This window comes from Emys orbicularis, chromosome 1 (assembly GCF_028017835.1).
Source record: "Emys orbicularis isolate rEmyOrb1 chromosome 1, rEmyOrb1.hap1, whole genome shotgun sequence".
In the NCBI taxonomy this organism is placed as follows: Eukaryota; Metazoa; Chordata; order Testudines; family Emydidae; genus Emys; species Emys orbicularis.
Genome location: NC_088683.1, coordinates 207,005,237 through 207,023,877, shown reverse-complemented (window position 1 = coordinate 207,023,877; position 18,641 = coordinate 207,005,237). Strand labels below are relative to the sequence as shown.

General features: G+C 40.5%; 1 protein-coding gene across 1 annotated transcript in view; it reads left to right on the top strand.

Moving 5' to 3' along the window:
- DSCAM (DS cell adhesion molecule) overlaps positions 1-18,641 on the top strand; it is a 554,872-nt gene that overhangs the window by 476,546 nt on the left and 59,685 nt on the right. Inside the window, exons 22-26 of the mRNA XM_065422504.1 lie at positions 962-1,115; positions 12,017-12,134; positions 12,939-13,102; positions 17,789-17,887; positions 18,205-18,393. Of these exons, the coding sequence (XP_065278576.1) occupies positions 962-1,115; positions 12,017-12,134; positions 12,939-13,102; positions 17,789-17,887; positions 18,205-18,393 (724 nt within the window). The remainder of the gene's footprint in view (positions 1-961; positions 1,116-12,016; positions 12,135-12,938; positions 13,103-17,788; positions 17,888-18,204; positions 18,394-18,641) is intronic.

The following is an 18,641-nucleotide window of genomic DNA, read 5'->3' as shown; positions in this document are numbered from 1 at the left end:
ATAGTGTGGTGTCAGGCAGTAATATCACAGCTAGCTCCTGGTATTCAGCACTGTCTATTGTATTCTTCCAGTTGCATTTACTGTTCAAGCCTGAGACAAAATTTCCTTCCCAGATCAAATCCTCAGAAGAATAAAGCCTCATTGTACGGTGTGTACTTACATACAAAATCTCTGGCCATCCTTAAAGCCCCATGCTTCTTTAATTACATAAGTTATTTTGGATACACTGTAAACTATCTCACCACAACCGGCACTAGCTGGCACCTTGTTAGCATCTCTCCAGCACACAGTTGAAGCATATTGGTGTGGCAATTTGGGGAAGACTGACCTTCCACTGCCCGCACTATACCTATTATCGCCCTGATCCAGCACGGTAGCTGAGAAGACCCATAGCTGAGAATCTTTGAATCACGAAAACAAAATTAATTTTGTGACTAAACAAAATTTACCTGGAGTGGAGGTAGTTTATAAAGTTTAGATCATCCAATCGGAGTAAGAAACTGGGTTAAGTCCTTCAATCAAGGTATAGGAACTAGGCCTTAAGACATGGGTGACCCGTCACAAAGCATGTCTAGTGACTCTAATCAGACAAATAAATGAATATTCACTCAGGATGATTTGACTACAACCCACTGTGCAATGTGTTCATAAGAACTATTCATGGAGTACCGTTGTCAAATATGTTAATTAAAATTATTCATCAACCTAATTAAAAGAAACAAAGTCATAAAAATCACGATCTATGTACAGACAATTTGCAAACAGAAAATAGGGCTAAATTCACTGAATAGATTTCAAAATGTAGTTCTATCCTATTAAGTACCATGTGCAGTCTATTCGGAGCAATTACCATCATTCACTCCAGATGTCCAGAGGTAAAAGACTTGAGCTACTCCACTCAACAATCTTTCTCTAGATATTGTTTATTTTAGTTTGGAAACATTTGTCTCTCCCATCACAGGTAATCAGCGAGTTTGAAGCCTCTCCTGACTCATTTTCCTACAGAATCCCCAACTTGAGTCGAAATCGACAATACAGTGTCTGGGTGGTGGCTGTCACTGCTGCAGGAAGAGGCAACAGCAGCGAAATTATCACCGTGGAACCATTGGCTAAAGGTATGGAGACTGCCCTTTATAAAATAGCCTGTCCGTTTGTCTTTTAAGAACACCGGTTACTAACATACCTTAATTGTAATTGGTGTTGTGGTTTGTTTATTTTTAAGTTTCAGTTCTAAGTTTACTGTATGGTCTGTCTGCGTGGCAATCAGAGGTATACCTGTCTTAGCTTTAATTGAGCTAGTAGAGCTGAAAACAACAGTGTATAAGGATGGCAGAACTGCAGGGGGGGGGGGGGGGGGGCTAGTGCCCTGACAATGGACATATTGGAGGGGGGAGTGCACCCCCGCCAGGTCTCAGGCCTCAAGCTATCACATCTCTCTTGGAGTGGAATCACACATGCCTCCCCGTCTCAGACCAGGTGCTGGGCTGTAGTCCTCTGTGATTACTTCAGCAGGCCTGACTTATCTTCAGTGCCTGCAGTTCTGTTCCCTCCAGCAACAATGACATGGGACAGAGTGTTCACTGGTGAACGTGTGAGAAGCTCCTTCGGGGGAGAAAGGAGGAGCGCAAAGCTGTTTTATGTCAGCTCAGGACTGGTGAAATTACAATATATGAAAGCAAAAGTCACACTAATACAATGTCATGTCCTCTAATATAAGGATAGTAGGCAGTTTGCAGGCATGCAGGGTGTTTTGACAACACAGTAAAATAATGTGAGACTTGCAAGTAAGCTGTTGATAGCTTGGGCAAAACAAGCTCTCTGAGTTCATTTGTGAGGATCAAAGTATTTTATACTCATATATGGCTGCTATAATTTCAAAGCTAGTCATTGTTTTCTAAGGAATTTGGGAATTTTGTTTGTTTCTAGGTTAGTTTGTTTGTATTTTTTTTAGAATAATCTCAGAAGATTATTAGAAGTTAAGTTATGCGGAAATGTTTGTGTTCCAGATTTCCAAGCTGCTTTACTATCTACTTTACAAGCAAATAACATTAAAAGAGTATCTAGTGTATGGAAAGTAGTGGGCCTTACCTTAGACCTTAGTTCCTCCTGTGCCGCTGACACATTGGGCAGTCCAGTTTCTCCATTGATTATGACGCTAATTATGGTGGTACTTCCCAGGTGATACCAACACATTCAGTATCCTCTGTCACTGTCTTCTGCCAGTTCTTCCTTGGCCTTCCTCGCTTTCTCTTTCCTCCTTCCGGTACTCAAATCAGTGCTTGCTTAGCACCTCTCCCATCTTCTGTATGGTGTACGTGTCCCAACCATCTGATCCTTCTTTCTTTGATGATATTTGTTAACATGTCCTGCTCTGTAAGCTCCCTTCTCTCGCATTTGTTATTTTGTCTTTCTGTGAAATGTGTAGTATCTTCCTTAGCCATCTGTGATGGTGATGGGCAGCCATCTCTTTTCATTAGCCACTGTCAGTGGTCAAGTCTCTGCTACAATAGGGTGACCAGTACAATCACATGGTATAATCTGATCTTTAGTTTGGTGTGGAGACTTCTGTTTGACCAGCTGTTGTGGTGTACTTTGTGGTAGATCCCTGCAAATCGGCAGATATCCACTTCAGATCTGTGGATCATTTTTGCAGATTGCGGATCAGATGCAGATACAAATTTTGTATCCGTGCAGGGCTCTATTTTGTGGTACAGATGAAGTGAGCCCTTTTATAATTTAAAATTTATAAATTACAAGAAAAGTAGCATCATCTTCTTTTATACTGTGAACATGTCCTTAGGGTGACCAGATGGCCCAATAAAATCGGGACTGTCCCGATATTTAACCCTTTGTCCCGCGTACCAATCAATGTACAATCGGGACGCCATTTGTCCTGATATTCAGGTAAGGAGGCAAGCGGGAGGGAGCCCCCATGGGGAAAAATTGCAGCCAAGCTCCCCCCTCCTCACCTCTGTCTCTCCCCCTCCCCCCAGCATGCCGTGTCCCCGCTCCTCCCCCGCTCCCAGCGCTTCCCGCCGCCTAACAGCTATTTGGCGGTGCTTAGCGCTTTCCAGGAGGGAGGGGGGAGGAGCGGGGATGCGGCGTGCTCAGGGGAGGAGGTGGAGAAGAGGCAGGGCAGGGGCGGGGACTTGGGGGAAGGGGGTGGAATGGGGGCGGAGCGAGGGTGGATGCTTGGGCAGGAAGAGGCGGGGGGTGGGTGAGCACCCACCCGACAGAGGGGAAGTCGGCACCGTAGGCGTGAGTGGCGGGTGGGGAGGTGAAGAGGTGAGCGAGTGAGCGGCGGGCAGGAGGGGGTGTGGAGGCGAGTGGTGGGTGGGGGACTGAGGAGGGACGCAGCAAGCCAGCAGGGGGCTGGGGAGATGAGGAAGGGCACGGTGGGGGGGAGGGGGCGGGACCTGGGGCGGAGCCTGGGAGGAGTGGGGGTGGACTGTGGGCGGGGCTGACAGTGCCCCAATGTGTCCCGATATTTTAGTGTTGTGATCTGGTCACCCTAATGTCCTGTGAGCTGCATTCTGTCAGTTTGCAAGTGGTTTGTGTTCCTGTGAAGTTATATGTTACTTCTGCACACCCTAATGATGTAGAGCACAAAATGTTGAAAACCATTTCCTATCATAACCACAACTGGAATGTCCGCAGGGACCTTACATCTTGTGGATAAGGGAGAAGCGGTGGATGTGGTATACCTAGACTTTAGTAAGGCATTTGATACGGTCTCGCATGATATTCTTATCAATAAACTAGGCAAATACAACTTAGATGGGGCTACTATAAGGTGGGTGCATAACTGGCTGGATAACCGTACTCAGAGAGTAGTTATTAATGGTTCCCAATCCTGCTGGAAAGGTATAACAAGTGGGGTTCCGCAGGGGTCTGTTTTGGGACCTGCTCTGTTCAATATATTTATCAACGACTTAGATATTGGGATAGAAAGTACGCTTATTAAGTTTGCAGATGATACCAAACTGGGAGGGATTGCAACTGCTTTGGAGGATAGGGTCATAATTCATAATGATCTGGACAAATTGGAGAAATGGTCTGAGGTAAACAGGATGAAGTTTAATAGTGACAGATGCAAAGTGCTCCACTTAGGAAGGAACAATCAGTTTCACACATTCAGAATGGGAAGAGACTGTCTAGGAAGGAGTACGGCAGAAAGGGATCTAGGGGTTATAGTGGACCACAAGCTAAATATGAGTCAACAGTGTGATGCTGTTGCAAAAAAAGCAAACATGATTCTGGGATGCATTAACAGATGTGTTGTGAGCAAGACACAAGAAGTCATTCTTCCACTCTACTCTGCGCTGGTTAGGCCTCAACTGGAGTGTTGTGTCCAGTTCTGGGCACCGCATTTCAAGAAGATGTGGAGAAATTGGAGAGGGTCCAGAGAAGAGCAACAAGAATGATTAAAGATCTAGAGAACATGACCTATGAAGGAAGGCTGAAAGAATTGGGTTTGTTTAGTTTGGAAAAGAGAAGACTGAGAAGGGACATGATAGCAGTTTTCAGGTATCTAAAAGGGTGTCATAAGAAGGAGGGAGGAAACTTGTTCATCTTAGCCTCTAAGGATAGAACAAGAAGCAATGGGCTTAAACTGCAGCAAGGGAGGTTTAGGTTGGACATTAGGAAAAAGTTCCTAACTGTCAGGATGGTTAAACACTGGAATAAATTGCCTAGGGAGGTTGTGGAATCCCCATCTCTGGCGATATTTAAGAGTAGGTTAGATAAATGTCTATCAGGGATGGTCTAGACAGTATTTGGTCCTGCCATGAGGGCAGGGGACTGGACTTGATGACCTCGAGTTCCCTTCCAGTCCTAGAATCTATGAATCTATTAATCTGATTTGTAACCTAGGGAGTAATTAACTTTTGAAGTTACCTTCAGAAAGTAAGAAAACTACACAAGAAGGTTGGTAGGAACTTGGTGAGGCCTTTTACTGGAATTCTGCTGTATGAACACATTTTTTTCTTCAAGTCAGGTATCTTGCAGTAGTCCAAAATAGTAGTAAAAAATAACAGAAATTTTCAGTCAGTATAAGAGAGCTTAAGTAGTCTCAGAAACATTTTGAAAATATCAAAATGAAATATTCTCTTGACACTTCTGAAATGAATATCTGTTCCATGGGAAATTTTGCAATTTCATTTTTTGGACTTTTTTGGAATGATTATTTTTTGTTGAAAATTTGGAATTTTCAGTGGAACAGGAGAAATTCTAGTTTCCTTCCATCTCTGCTCACAAGTGGATTGGAGCTTTTACTGATACTTCAAGGTATCTTTGGGTCTGTTTTGTAGATAAATTATAGTGACTGCATTAACTGCTATTTTCTTAGACAGAATGACTAGCTTAAAAAAACACTCCAATGGTAAAATCTTGGCTCCACTGAAGTCAGTGAGAGTTTGGCATTGACTTCAGTGGAAGCAGGATTTCACTCCAGGTGGACAGTCTGTGGGTAGACTTTGGGATTTTGTTTGTTTTAGTTAGCTTGTTTTTAACTATCCAGTTACCTTTTCCTACTGTGTGGTCTTGTCATGCTTGTGTTAGTCTTTCCCAAAACATATGCGCCTGAAAATGGCACTGCAGAAAACAACACTGCAACATCACAAGTGACGACTGACTTCCTTCATGCTATTCTGGTGATATCATTTACTCAAGACAGTGCTTCATTAGCCTTGATGGGATGGTGGTTTCAGAAGTACCTGTACGTGTAGAGTAAGCAGGTATTTGTTGGCTGCTGTTTAGCATCAGCAAGTAATGGGCATTTTCAGTCTGGCTCTTTTTCTCTCAGCAATATACTGTAGTCCTACTACCTAGGCTTCATTTCATCTGTTCCTCTCAATCATTAGAACTGATTTTTGGTGTATGTTTTAATTAATTTTTTTACCAGAGCAAATGTCCTAATAAGTTCAGGCTTCTACCACACATTAAGAGAATCTAGGCATCACAGTCCAAAATGATTACCAGTACCTAATATATGGCTTCATTTTCTTTTCATGTATCCCAGCAGTCCCACTGCAGCCCACTGAAGTAATTTTCTTTCACTCTTCAAGACCTGTTCTATGTATGATTTTACTTTAAATATGATTTGCAGAGGATAAGAACCCACTGAGATGAAACATCTCAGTTACATTTGATGCTGACTCTCATTTTCATGTTTGTCTAATTGGCACAAAATGGATCATTAACTGTCAGTTCTGATCAACATGCACGATTGAAGAATATCAGTATTAAAAATGCACTATGAAATGTAGTTGCATCCAAATTCAGCATGGTGCTTTTAGATGCAGACTTAAGGACTAAAACTGAATAATAATTACATTAAGGGTCATACCTGGGAAATTCATTATGTTAAAGCTAAAACATGACCCCACAGGGCTTATGTATTATGGAACAAAAATACTACAGTAACATTTTGCTGAAATCCTTCGGTACAGTATGTGTTAAAGATGGAGCTGCCATCTGAACTTTGAATTTATTAGCTTTTGTGGATTCAAGTTAGACTCCTATCCCCTCCGATTTATTTGCCTAACTCCCTAGTAATTGCGGTGAGACTATCCCTCCTTAGCAAATTTCATATTGAAAAACAAAACAGCTTTGTGTTATGTAGCACAAAAGGAATCTATTAAAAATGACAAATCTATTTTCCAAGTTCCCACAGCTCAAAATACCAATCTGAGCTTTTCCAATTCATAAGAAAATTCATCTTCCCCAGATACAATGTTTTAGTCTGGGCTTGCTCATAGCATGTTGAAGAAAACACACTATTGACTTGTGTTGAACATCCTGCTGCTGCAGCCATAGACGTTTAAAATTCATGGCTTAAGCAAGCATGTGCTAAAGTGGAACGAAATGAAGTTTCCTCTATGAGCCAACTTATAAAATAGTTCCTTGATCCTGACAACCACACTTTTCTTATTTATAAAATTCATTGTCCCACATAGATTCATCCCATACAACATAAAGGCCTCATTTTCAAAGCAGACAGCCCATTTTGAGTACACAAATAACAGTTTTGTAGGCACAAACTGGTGCAAGACCAAATTTAGACGGCGCCTTTAAAATTGTGTCTTATATTGCTAAAACTGTCTGTGGGCCATGCATTTAGGACACATCTTACACATCCACATGAATGTTTTCAGATGGGATACCTTGCTGACTTTAGCATGTGTGTGATCACATTTCCCATGACCAAAGATCTGTTCTTTTCTGGTGATTTCTAGTTGCCAAAATGGTCCTTGGGTACTATTGCAACCTGAAGCAACTTAGATCAGACAAAGGGCTGTTCTAAGTTGCACCAGGGACTGGCTCCAGGGTCAGGGGCACATAAAGCCACATTTTCCCCTCCACTCTATATCTGAAGTGAATTCTTGACAGAGAGTTCACAACTATGGATCATTTTAATGTAATGCTCATATCATTAGAGGAGATGAACCATCCATAGACTGACCTAATTGTCCAAATCTATCTGTCTGTCTATTTTAGGCATTTTTATAGCATGCATCACTATAGTAATGAATGTAAACCCCTCCTCTCTATACCATGCGTGGATGAGACGATGGTGTAGAGAGGAGGGGTTTACATTCATCAGGAAGTGGGGAAACTTTTGGGATGGGGGGAGCCTATACAGGAGAGATGGGCTCCACCTAAACCAAAGTGGAACCAGACTGCTGGCACTAAACATTAAAAAGGTTGTAGAGCAGTTTTTAAACTAGGAGATGGGGGAAAGCCAACTGCTGCAGAGGAGCATGTGGATTGGACGGAGACTTCTCTTAGGGGAGAGTCTATTGATAGAGAATCTCCAGGTTATAGTCAGGAGCAGAGGATGGAGGAGGATAATGTAAGGGCCAGATCACATGATAAACATTCACATAAAAAAGAATCTAACACATCAGAAAAGGGCAGACAAATAAACAGTGACAAGTTTTTAAAGTGCTTGTACACAAATGCTATAAGTCTAAATTATAAGATGGGTGAACTAGAGTGCCTCGTGATAAAGGAGGATATTGATATAATAGGCATCACAGAAACCTGGTGGACTGAGAGCAATCAATGGGACACAATCATTCCAGGGTACAAAATATATCGGAAGGACAGAACAGGTCGTGCAGGGGGGGGAGTGGCATTATATGTGAAAGAAAATGTAGAATCAAATGAAGTTAAAATCTTAAGTGAATCCACATGTTCCATAGAATCTCTATGGATAGAAATTTCATGCTCTAATAAGAATATAACATTAGGGATCTATTATAGACCACCTGACCAGGACAGTGATAGTGATGATGAAATGCTAAGGGAAATTAGAGAGGCTATCAAAATTAAGAACCCAATAATAGTGGGGGATTTCAATTATCCCCGTATTGACTGGGAACATTTCACTTCAGGACGAAATGCAGAGATAAAATTTCTCGATACTTTAAATGACTGCTTCATGGAGCAGCTGGTACGGGAACCCACAAGGGGAGAGGCAATTCTAGATTTAGTCCTGAGTGGAGCACTGAAGCTGGTTCAAGAGGTAACTATAACAGGACCGCTTGGAAATAGTGACCATAATACAATAGCATTCAACATCCCTGTGGTGGGAAGAACATCTCAACAGCCCAACACTATGGCATTTAATTTCAAAAGGGGGAACTATGCAAAAATGAGGGGGTTAGTTAAACAGAAGTTAAAAAGTACAGTGACTAAAGTGAAATCCCTGAAAGCTGCATGGGCGCTTTTTAAAGACACCATAATAGAGGCCCAACTTCAATGTATACCCCAAATTAAGAAACACAGTAAAAGAACTAAAAAAGAGCCACCGTGGCTTAACAACCATGTAAAAGAAGCAGTGAGAGATAAAAAGACTTCCTTTAAAAAGTGGAAATCAAATCCTAGTGAGGCAAATAGAAAGGAGCATAAACGCTGCCAAATTAAGTGCAAGAATGTAATAAGAAAAGCCAAAGAGGAGTTTGAAAAACGACTAGCCAAAAACTCCAAAGGTAATAACAAAATGTTTTTTAAGTATATCAGAAGCAGGAAGCCTGCTAAACAACCAGTGGGGCCCCTTGATGATCGAGATACAAAAGGAGCGCTTAAAGACGATAAAGTCATTGCGGAGAAACTAAATGGATTCTTTGCTTCAGTCTTCACGGCTGAGGATGTTAGGGAGATTCCCAAACCTGAGCCGGCTTTTGTAGGTGACAAATCTGAGGAACTGTCACAGATTGAAGTGTCACTAGAGGAGGTTTTGGAATTAATTGATAAACTTAACATTAACAAGTCACCGGGACCAGATGGCATTCACCCAAGAGTTCTGAAAGAACTCAAATGTGAAGTTGCGGAACTATTAACTAAGGTTTGTAACCTGTTCTTTAAATCAGCTTCTGTACCCAATGACTGGAAGTTAGCTAATGTAACGCCAATATTTAAAAAGGGCTCTAGAGGTGATCCCGGCAATTACAAACCGGTAAGTCTAACATCGGTACCGGGCAAATCAGTCGAAACAATAGTTAAGAATAAAATTGTCAGACACATAGAAAAACATAAACTGTTAAGCAATAGTCAACATGGTTTCTGTAAGGGGAAATCGTGTCTTACTAATCTATTAGAGTTCTTTGAAGGGGTCAACAAACATGTGGACAAGGGGGATCCAGTGGACATAGTGTACTTAGATTTCCAGAAAGCCTTTGACAAGGTCCCTCACCAAAGGCTCTTAAGTAAAGTAAGTTGTCATGGGATAAAAGGGAAGGTCCTTTCATGGATTGAGAACTGGTTAAAAGACCGGGAACAAAGGGTAGGAATTAATGGTAAATTCTCAGAATGGAGAGGGGTAACTAGTGGTGTTCCCCAAGGGTCGGTCCTCGGACCAATCCTATTCAACTTATTTATAAATGATCTGGAGAAAGGGGTAAACAGTGAGGTGGCAAAGTTTGCAGATGATACTAAACTGCTCAAGATAGTTAAGACCAAAGCAGACTGTGATGAACTTCAAAAAGATCTCACAAAACTAAGTGATTGGGCAACAAAATGGCAAATGAAATTTAATGTGGATAAATGTAAAGTAATGCACATTGGAAAAAATAACCCCAACTATACATACAATATGATGGGGGCTAATTTAGCTACAACAAGTCAGGAAAAAGATCTTGGAGTAATCGTGGATAGTTCTCTGAAGATGTCCACGCAGTGTGCAGGGGCGGTCAAAAAAGCAAACAGGATGTTAGGGATCATTAAAAAGGGGATAGAGAATAAGACTGAGAATATATTATTCCCCTTATATAAATCGATGGTACAGCCACATCTCGAATACTGCGTACAGATGTGGTCTCCTCATCTAAAAAAAGATATACTGGCACTAGAAAAGGTTCAGAAAAGGGCAACTAAAATGATTAGGGGTTTGGAACGGGTCCCATATGAGGAGAGATTAAAGAGGCTAGGACTCTTCAGCTTGGAAAAGAGGAGACTAAGGTGGGATATGATAGAGGTATATAAAATCATGAGTGATGTGGAGAAAGTGGATAAGGAAAAGTTATTTACTTATTCCCATAATACAAGAACTAGGGGTCACCAAATGAAATTAATAGGCAGCAGGTTTAAAACAAATACAAGGAAGTTCTTTTTCACGCAGCGCACAGTCAACTTGTGGAACTCCTTGCCTGAGGAGGTTGTGAAGGCTAGGACTATAACAGCGTTTAAAAGAGAACTGGATAAATTCATGGTGGTTAAGTCCATTAATGGCTATTAGCCAGGATGCGTAAGGAATGGTGTCCCTAGGCTCTGTTTGTCAGAGGATGGAGATGGATGGCAGGAGAGAGATCACTTGATCATTGCCTGTTGGTCCACTCCCTCTGGGGCACCTGGCATTGGCCACTGTCGGTAGACAGGATACTGGGCTAGATGGACCTTTGGTCTGACCCAGTACGGCCGTTCTTATGTTCTTATGTTAGTATTTAATCACTGCCACTCTTTTTCCCCATTGAGCCAGTCTCAGCCAGAAAATATAGACCTAACTGAAAATCACACATCAGGTTATGAACCCTGGCAATTCCACCAACAATCCCACTGTGGTAAAGTAGGTATCTAGCCTAAACTGCTAACTCTCACCAGGCTGTGGATAGTGATGATACCCACGGGAGTTCAAGATGACAATGTTTTATCTGGGGTAATAGTTTCCTTTTTTACATTAACATTACTTTCCATGGAAACATAGATAATGGGCAAGACTGCTTTAAAAGAGCCCATTGTATTCCATGAAATGCTAGAAAATGAGAAAGAAGAACCTTTCTACCCATGCCACTCACACAGAAATAGAGCAGGTATTGGGACAAGCTCTGATCACATGATTACCTTAGAAAGACTATGCAGTGGGGCATAGGACCATACAGATAAAGCCTAAGGTGGTTTGACACTTGTAAAAAATGTCTCGTTTATAGCAAGAGCAGGAATAAAACAGTGTTGACTTTTGAAGTATCTGGGCCATTGAAGACATAGATTAGTCATAAAAGAGATTATCAAAACAATTATTGATAAATTCAGAAAGTTTTCAACTTTCACTTCACTGAGGTGAATAAGATTTTGTGTTTGCTAGTCAAAATGAAACTAGGAGATATCATAGGATGCTGATATGCTATTCTTCAGTAACTAGAGTCTTTAAGATTCTGACGTGTTGTAGATACGACTACCAGAAAATGTGGACTAGAAGATAATTCAAAGAGGGGAATCCCTTTGATATAACATTTCATTTTAGCTCCCACCAATAAATATACAAAAGATTAAGTTTTCATAAACTACTAGAAAAGCAAAGAGGGCTCAGGGATTAAAAGCTTTTGGGATTTATTCTACTTCAAGGCTCTTCCATCCCCAGTCTTCTTTCCTCCAGATATTAAAAATACATTATTTGTGTTCAAATAAATAGCTGATAATGCTGGTAAAAAATAATTAATTTTGCATTTGTGTGTTTTTACTCCAAAGAATGCATGAAAAAGTGCTCCTCTGTTTCAGTCTTCCTCTTCTTATTGTTCAGCTCCAGCCAGAATTCTGACATTCAGTGGCACAGTAACGACCCCTTGGATGAAGGATATCATCCTTCCTTGCAAGGCCGTTGGGGACCCATCTCCTACAGTCAAATGGATGAAGGATAGGTAACCAGCAACTATATGTGTAGCTTGAATAAGGCACTTTAGCTTAAAATCATGGGCAAGATTGGGCATGACACTGCATGAGTGTGTCCGGAGGAATATATCCTTGCTTCACTGTGTAGAGACTGATTACAGCTGCAGAAGGGAAGTTCAGAATGTCCGACTGACTAAAACTTGTTGACTTTAAGGGTTAGAAGGTACTGAAAATGGGGGGGGAGGGGAGGAGATAAATATTAAATACTTTAAATATAGTTTTAATTGCTATTTAGATATCAGGCTTGGGGAATATAACTGTAGTGTCAGTGATCATTGTGTTGCTAATGTGAATCAAAATCCGTGGTAAATGCCAATAGTAGTAATTTTCTAAAAAGAAAACATTCATGAGTATAGTACACGACACACATTTTGCTCTTTTCTAAACATACTGGTCATGCGTTGGAGAGCCATGCTTGTAACTGTATGGGCAATAATTTGATCCAAATATTGGATCAGCAGTGATACTTGGAAGCTATGAGAGAGCAATCCATGTCCCATACCAGTGATTATGATGCATTGTAAAACTCTGAGTTACATTATGTCCCGAGTTGGTTGTACTTTTTGAAGTGGTGGATAATTAAGGAGGGAGCCCTCTCCTTTATTATTCAAATCATAGCCAGGATTCCCACTTATCCAAATACTGACCATTGGCATTCTGCAGCAGCAGGCTTCCAGTGCTGCTTTAACTAAAGGGGGTCCTGTTCTTTCTTTTGTTTGTTTTAATCCGATTGTAACTTCTTTAATGTATGCATTTTGTTTCCTGTGAGGTAGTAACGGGACACCCAGTCTAGTGATGATTGATGGGCGAAGAAGCATCTTTAGCAATGGCAGCTTTGTTATCCGTACTGTGAAAGCAGAGGATTCTGGATATTACAGCTGTGTGGCCAGTAACAACTGGGGATCTGATGAAATTATTTTGAATTTGCAAGTGCAAGGTAAGCCAATTGGACCTTTTACATAATTGTTTTGACAGTCTTATCATGGCTGTTAGTTAATGTGTGAGAGTGTGTGTAATGTATATTTAAGTGTGTGTGTGCGCGTGTGTTTGCATGTCTATGTACAAACAATATTTTTGCAAATTTAAATAATCAAAAACGAGACATGAGAACTCATAAGAAAGGTTCTCCTAGTAACGGTGACTTGGCTGCTTCGCAGTTTATCATCCTGTATATTTTATGGTATACATTTTGCAAGCTAAAAATTAATATGATAAAGTCACTGACTTCAATGGGACTGTTCATGCACTTAAAGTTAAGCATGTGGATAAGCATTTGCAGAATCGGGTCCAAAGTGTTCACTTTCAATTGGTTTTGAGTTCTACACAAGGAAAATAGCATCTTATGCTTTTACTGTTGTTATGTATATATAAATATATCATTTTAAAGTTGCAAAATTTAACAATAGCTGAAGGAATTTTGTTTAAACTTCCCAAATCAAATTTTGCTGGACTGAGACCTAGCATGGAAAACTTCAGCATGAAAGGAGAAATGTACAGAAAGCTATGGTGACTATAAGAGGGGGTATTAATATTTTCCTCTACTATAATCTTAGTTAGCAGATATTACCAGGTACCTCCTATAATATTTTTTAAATGTATACAGTCACCCAATATGGTATTGCTAGGTGCACAAACAATGTGAAAATATATATAACACTAATGTCAACAAAAGCACACAATGTTCATGTGCACACACACACAAAGATCCCTCAACTCACAAGAGTCTCCTCCTCTTTCCCCCTCAGTGCAAAGCTTGAGCAAATAACCCTTGCAATGTGCCTTAATTGTCAAAAACTTATCAGATATGGGAAATATATTACTGAATTGAGCACATGGAACACTCTTTGGAAAACACTCTGTTCCCAGTCCCCAGATATATGATCCTAAAAATTGTCAGCTCAAGCAGCCCAGCAATTTAGAACACAAAGAGAGAGGTGGTCTCTATGGCAGTGTAGGTATTTCTATGTATCCCTATCTATTAAGCCTTGAAACAAATATCAGTGAGTGCATTAACTCACCTAAAATCCAACAAAGAAGCAGGGATGCTTTTTTGTAATGTCTGAAACATGATCAAAATAGAGAAATGGGACAGAAATAATGTTAAGTTGAAGCCTTGTTTCTTGTACTCTGATACATACTTTCATAATTGTATATTCTCGAAGTTATTAAACTGCAATAATTAAAAGCAAATCACTATTAATTCCTTGGAATAAAGGGAGATTTGCATCTAATATGTGGGATCTTAGGTGAGAACTGTGATGAAAAATTTTATGTTCAATCTTTTAGTGTGTGTTGTCAGATGCTACCGGTGTGGTGCTCTGCTTTCTCCTATGTTGATATCACTCGGCTGCGTGCGTGTGTTCCCTCTGTGTGCTGCCCCAGCTCTGCGCAGATAGCTGACCCAGCAGACCCGAAGAGAACCCCCAATAACCACAGAGTCTAGTAAGATGCAAAGTCACGTCGACTAGGTTTATTGCAACCTTGGACACAATTGCAGTTCCCTGTAGATTACTTAGTCTACTGGGCATACTACGAGAAAGTGCCTCTTGGCAATGGACCCGGCTCAGTGGCAGGACTTTCCACTGCCCCCTCGGCCGGACAAAGACACCACCCCAGGGATACATTCTTATACACCGGTACAAACAAGTTACACATCACTCCTGACGTATTGAGGTGCAACCCCTCTACGTAGCAAGGTGCCGCCTCTCACCTTGTACAGATTGGTTCAATCAAAACAACTCTATCCATCATTTTACCCTTTTGCCCCTGTCATTGGGATGGGTCGGCCTGTTCCATGTTATCTGTGGAATGTTCCAGTATAGTGTATGTTCTGATATCTGGTGTCCAGTACCTTTTAGGTATGTCTCTTTTTGCAGCATCAGCCCTTTCCTTGTCAGCTTCTGTGAGCAGGGCCTGCCTCTGGCTCACAGCTTCACTTTGCATTATGTTAGCCAAGTCTTGACCATTACTTTAGTTCAGGCCCGAGGCCTCATACTGGGCCTTTATTAGGGCCTTCACTTACTACAGTGTGTAATATGTTCAGTAACTCTCAGTGGAATGTACCAAAGCAAAAGGAATAAGGGAGCAATGGTACAGTACATCTGATGTAATTAATCTTCCCTGGAGTACAGAGTTTATTTTTTCTCCAGCACTCATACTGTACTTAGCGAGTTAAGTAACTAAGATCAGCCCCCCTATAAACGAGGTGAAATTGGTGGTCTTGCTTCACATCAGCACTGATCAAATTGCTGTCCTGTGACTTGAATGGGAATTTCAGCAGGAGATTACTCCAGCTGCTTTGCTCTCGGGAACACAAAGAGTCCATAAATCCAGCTGTATTTACAGCTGCTTTGTGTCACTAGAACTGTGCTTAGTAGCTGAAGTATGCTAGTGAATCTGACCTTTAGGATGAAATTCTGGCTTCATTGAAGTCAATGGGAGTTTTGCCATTGATTTCAGTGGAGTCTGGATTTCACCCATAGTGTTCAATTTCACATGCTTCAGCCTCCAGTTTCTTTCTCACTTCTATCTATGGTGAAAAAAGAGATGGAACCTATATTAAGATTCTGCTCCCTCCAAGCATTTCTGAGCAGGATGTCTCTGACAGAGCTGAGTGGGAAACAGTTTTCCAATCTTGGGAATATTTTGAAGAGTGTGAAAATATTTCCTTATTCTGAATCAGGACTAAATTTTCACAAACCAAAAAAATAATAATAATAATTCAGTTCAGGATAAGTGAAACATTTCATTTTGATCATTTCAAAATGTTTGATTTTGACATTTTTTTTCTTCGTGCCTCTTTTTCACTCTAATTGGCTTAGGTTTCTAAACAAAAAGTCATTTCAAATTGGACAAACTGAATTTTTCATTTTGAAAACGTTGAAACAAAAGATTTTGACAGTTTCAAAATTTTTCTCTAAAAAAATTTCACGCCAGGAGATTCATTAAACTTACCTGTTTCTCAGACAGTTTTGGTTTTGATGTATTGGCATTTTTTAATGAAAAAAACGTTTCATAAAAAAAGTTCCCGATCAGCTCTAGTTTCCAATCCTAGAGATTTCAGAGGTGTTTCTTACAGTATGGAATACATCATAGAATTCTTAGGAGGAACATGTAGATGTGTAAATGATAGGGGCAGGGATTCCCTCAGAAAAGGGCAAATGGCAGAAAAATTTTTATCCACTCATCAGTACCTGAAAGTAAGGATGGATAAGCCTGGTTGGGTAGAGAGAAAACAAATCCAAACTCTCAGACAAAACCTCGACTTGAACTGAACGTGTGTTGTGATTGTAAAGTGTATATAACTTTTTAAAAAATATTAATTTATGATAATCTTGAACCTCTGCCTCTCTTGGTTCAAACTAGGAGCAGAGGGGGACGTGATGTGACAAAATACCACACAAATTTTCCTTGCCATATTTCTGGCCTGACTCTAACCAGGCAGTCTCAGAAATCATACGAGAGCTTTTTCTCATCAAATTTCTAGTTCAGAATTGCAAACCCAAGTGATTCAGATAAAGTTTAGATAAATATTCAGACCCTAGGCCTCTGATCCAAACTGAATCAACTCTTTGGAATTTCACCTACCACTACTCGTTAATTTTTTAACAATCAGCATTAGCTTGGCAAATGTTCATCTTCAAGGAGTCCACAGGATGCACTGCATTTTCAGTCCCCACATTCAGGAATTCTCAGTTGGCATAATAGGACTAGATAAATAGGTCTGTTGGAAATCAAAGCCATGTATGAGTCTGCCAAAATGAACCAGAATATTGCAAGATGAGCTCACGTGATGGAATCATGATATTTTGTCACAGTGAAAAAGAGGGAGGGATGGTCACTTTCCCACAATCAGCCCCAGACGCACTGTGCTCTGGGAATCCATCCTCTATGTCCAGGAAAACTCTTGGGTCTGATAGACTGTGCACAGCAACAGAACCAAAACTTCTCCAGGTTTACCCACCTCTTGTTGGTAGTGCTGCATCTCCTCCATGTGGATGGGCATCGTGAGTGGAAGAGAAACATCTGGAGGAGCTGTAGCTTTGCAACAGCTGCTTTTGCAAAGAGGAAGCTGGATTTCCTCATGGCAGAGATACTCCATTCCTGTGCCATTTAACACACACAGCTAAATTTTCAGCACATGGAGCTGAACAAAAAATGTGTATGTACCCAGTTTTGCATATGCAATTACCACTATTTGGTGCAAACGCATCCCTGTGTGTGCCATTTATTTGCAAACGGGCCTCAATTTCCATCAGCTAAACTTGCAGCCATTGTGCTTAAAACAGGCATGAAAATTAATAGAAAGTTAATTATGAGAGGCCAAGTGTATTCCTGGTCATTTGGAAAGAGATCCTACAGGATAGCAGTGCTGAGAAATACAGATGTTCAGAGAAAAAGTGGGGAAAAATGAAAGATAAAATTGTATAGAAATTTAAATATAAAAAATGAGAGCTTGTCTGCTCGCTCCTAACTGAGGATGTCAACTATACAGACACTTTGACAGAAATAATTTGCATTTTTGCCACACAAAACAGTTATTTGATAAATGACTGTTAGAATGGTTTAAAGCTATGCATAATCATTTAAATCTATTTTCTATTTTTAACTCCTTCCCATCCAGTGCCACCAGATCAGCCAAGACTTACTGTGTCCAAAACCACATCTTCTTCTATCACTCTTTCCTGGATACCTGGAGACAATGGTGGTAGTTCTATCCGAGGTAATAGAATTCAGGTTAACTGCAACTTCTTACTAAATTATCATCTCTTTATAGGCCTGGCATATAATAATGATTAGGGCTCTGTGTCTGTCACGGAGGTCACGGAAGTCACGTACGCAAGTCATATGTATATTTATATTACACAGAATCTATTGGAACTAATCCAGTAAGAAGAGAGTTCAATATCTTTCTGTGCTAAAAGGTTTCCTAATATATAAAATCCTCATAATATCTTGTCATATTCAGCAGAATTTGTGATTTGTATCTTCTAAAGAAGTTAGGTACCTGGTTTATCATTGTCTTTGCTTTTCTTGCAGGTTACATACTGCAGTACTCTGAAGATAATAGTGAGCAGTGGGGTAGTTTTCCCATTAGCCCTAGTGAACGGTCCTACCGTTTAGAGACCTTGAAATGTGGTACCTGGTACAAGTTCACACTAACTGCTCAAAATGGAGTGGGACCAGGACGCATCAGTGAGATCATAGAGGCCAAAACACTTGGAAAAGGTACTGAATTGCTGTCCTGTTTACTCACACAGTTAATGAGTGTGAACTCTCCCATCCTGCTATAGAAGTAATTCTGTTGTTCTGGTTAGAAAGAGAAGCACAGATGTTCCAATTTTAGTTGCTTTGAGTATTTTGTTATTGCTTTTGAAAACATTGTTTGCATTGTTGTTGTAACCATGTTGGTCCCTGGGCATGAGAGAGACAAAATGGATGAAGTAATATCTTTTATTGGACCAACTTCTGTTGGT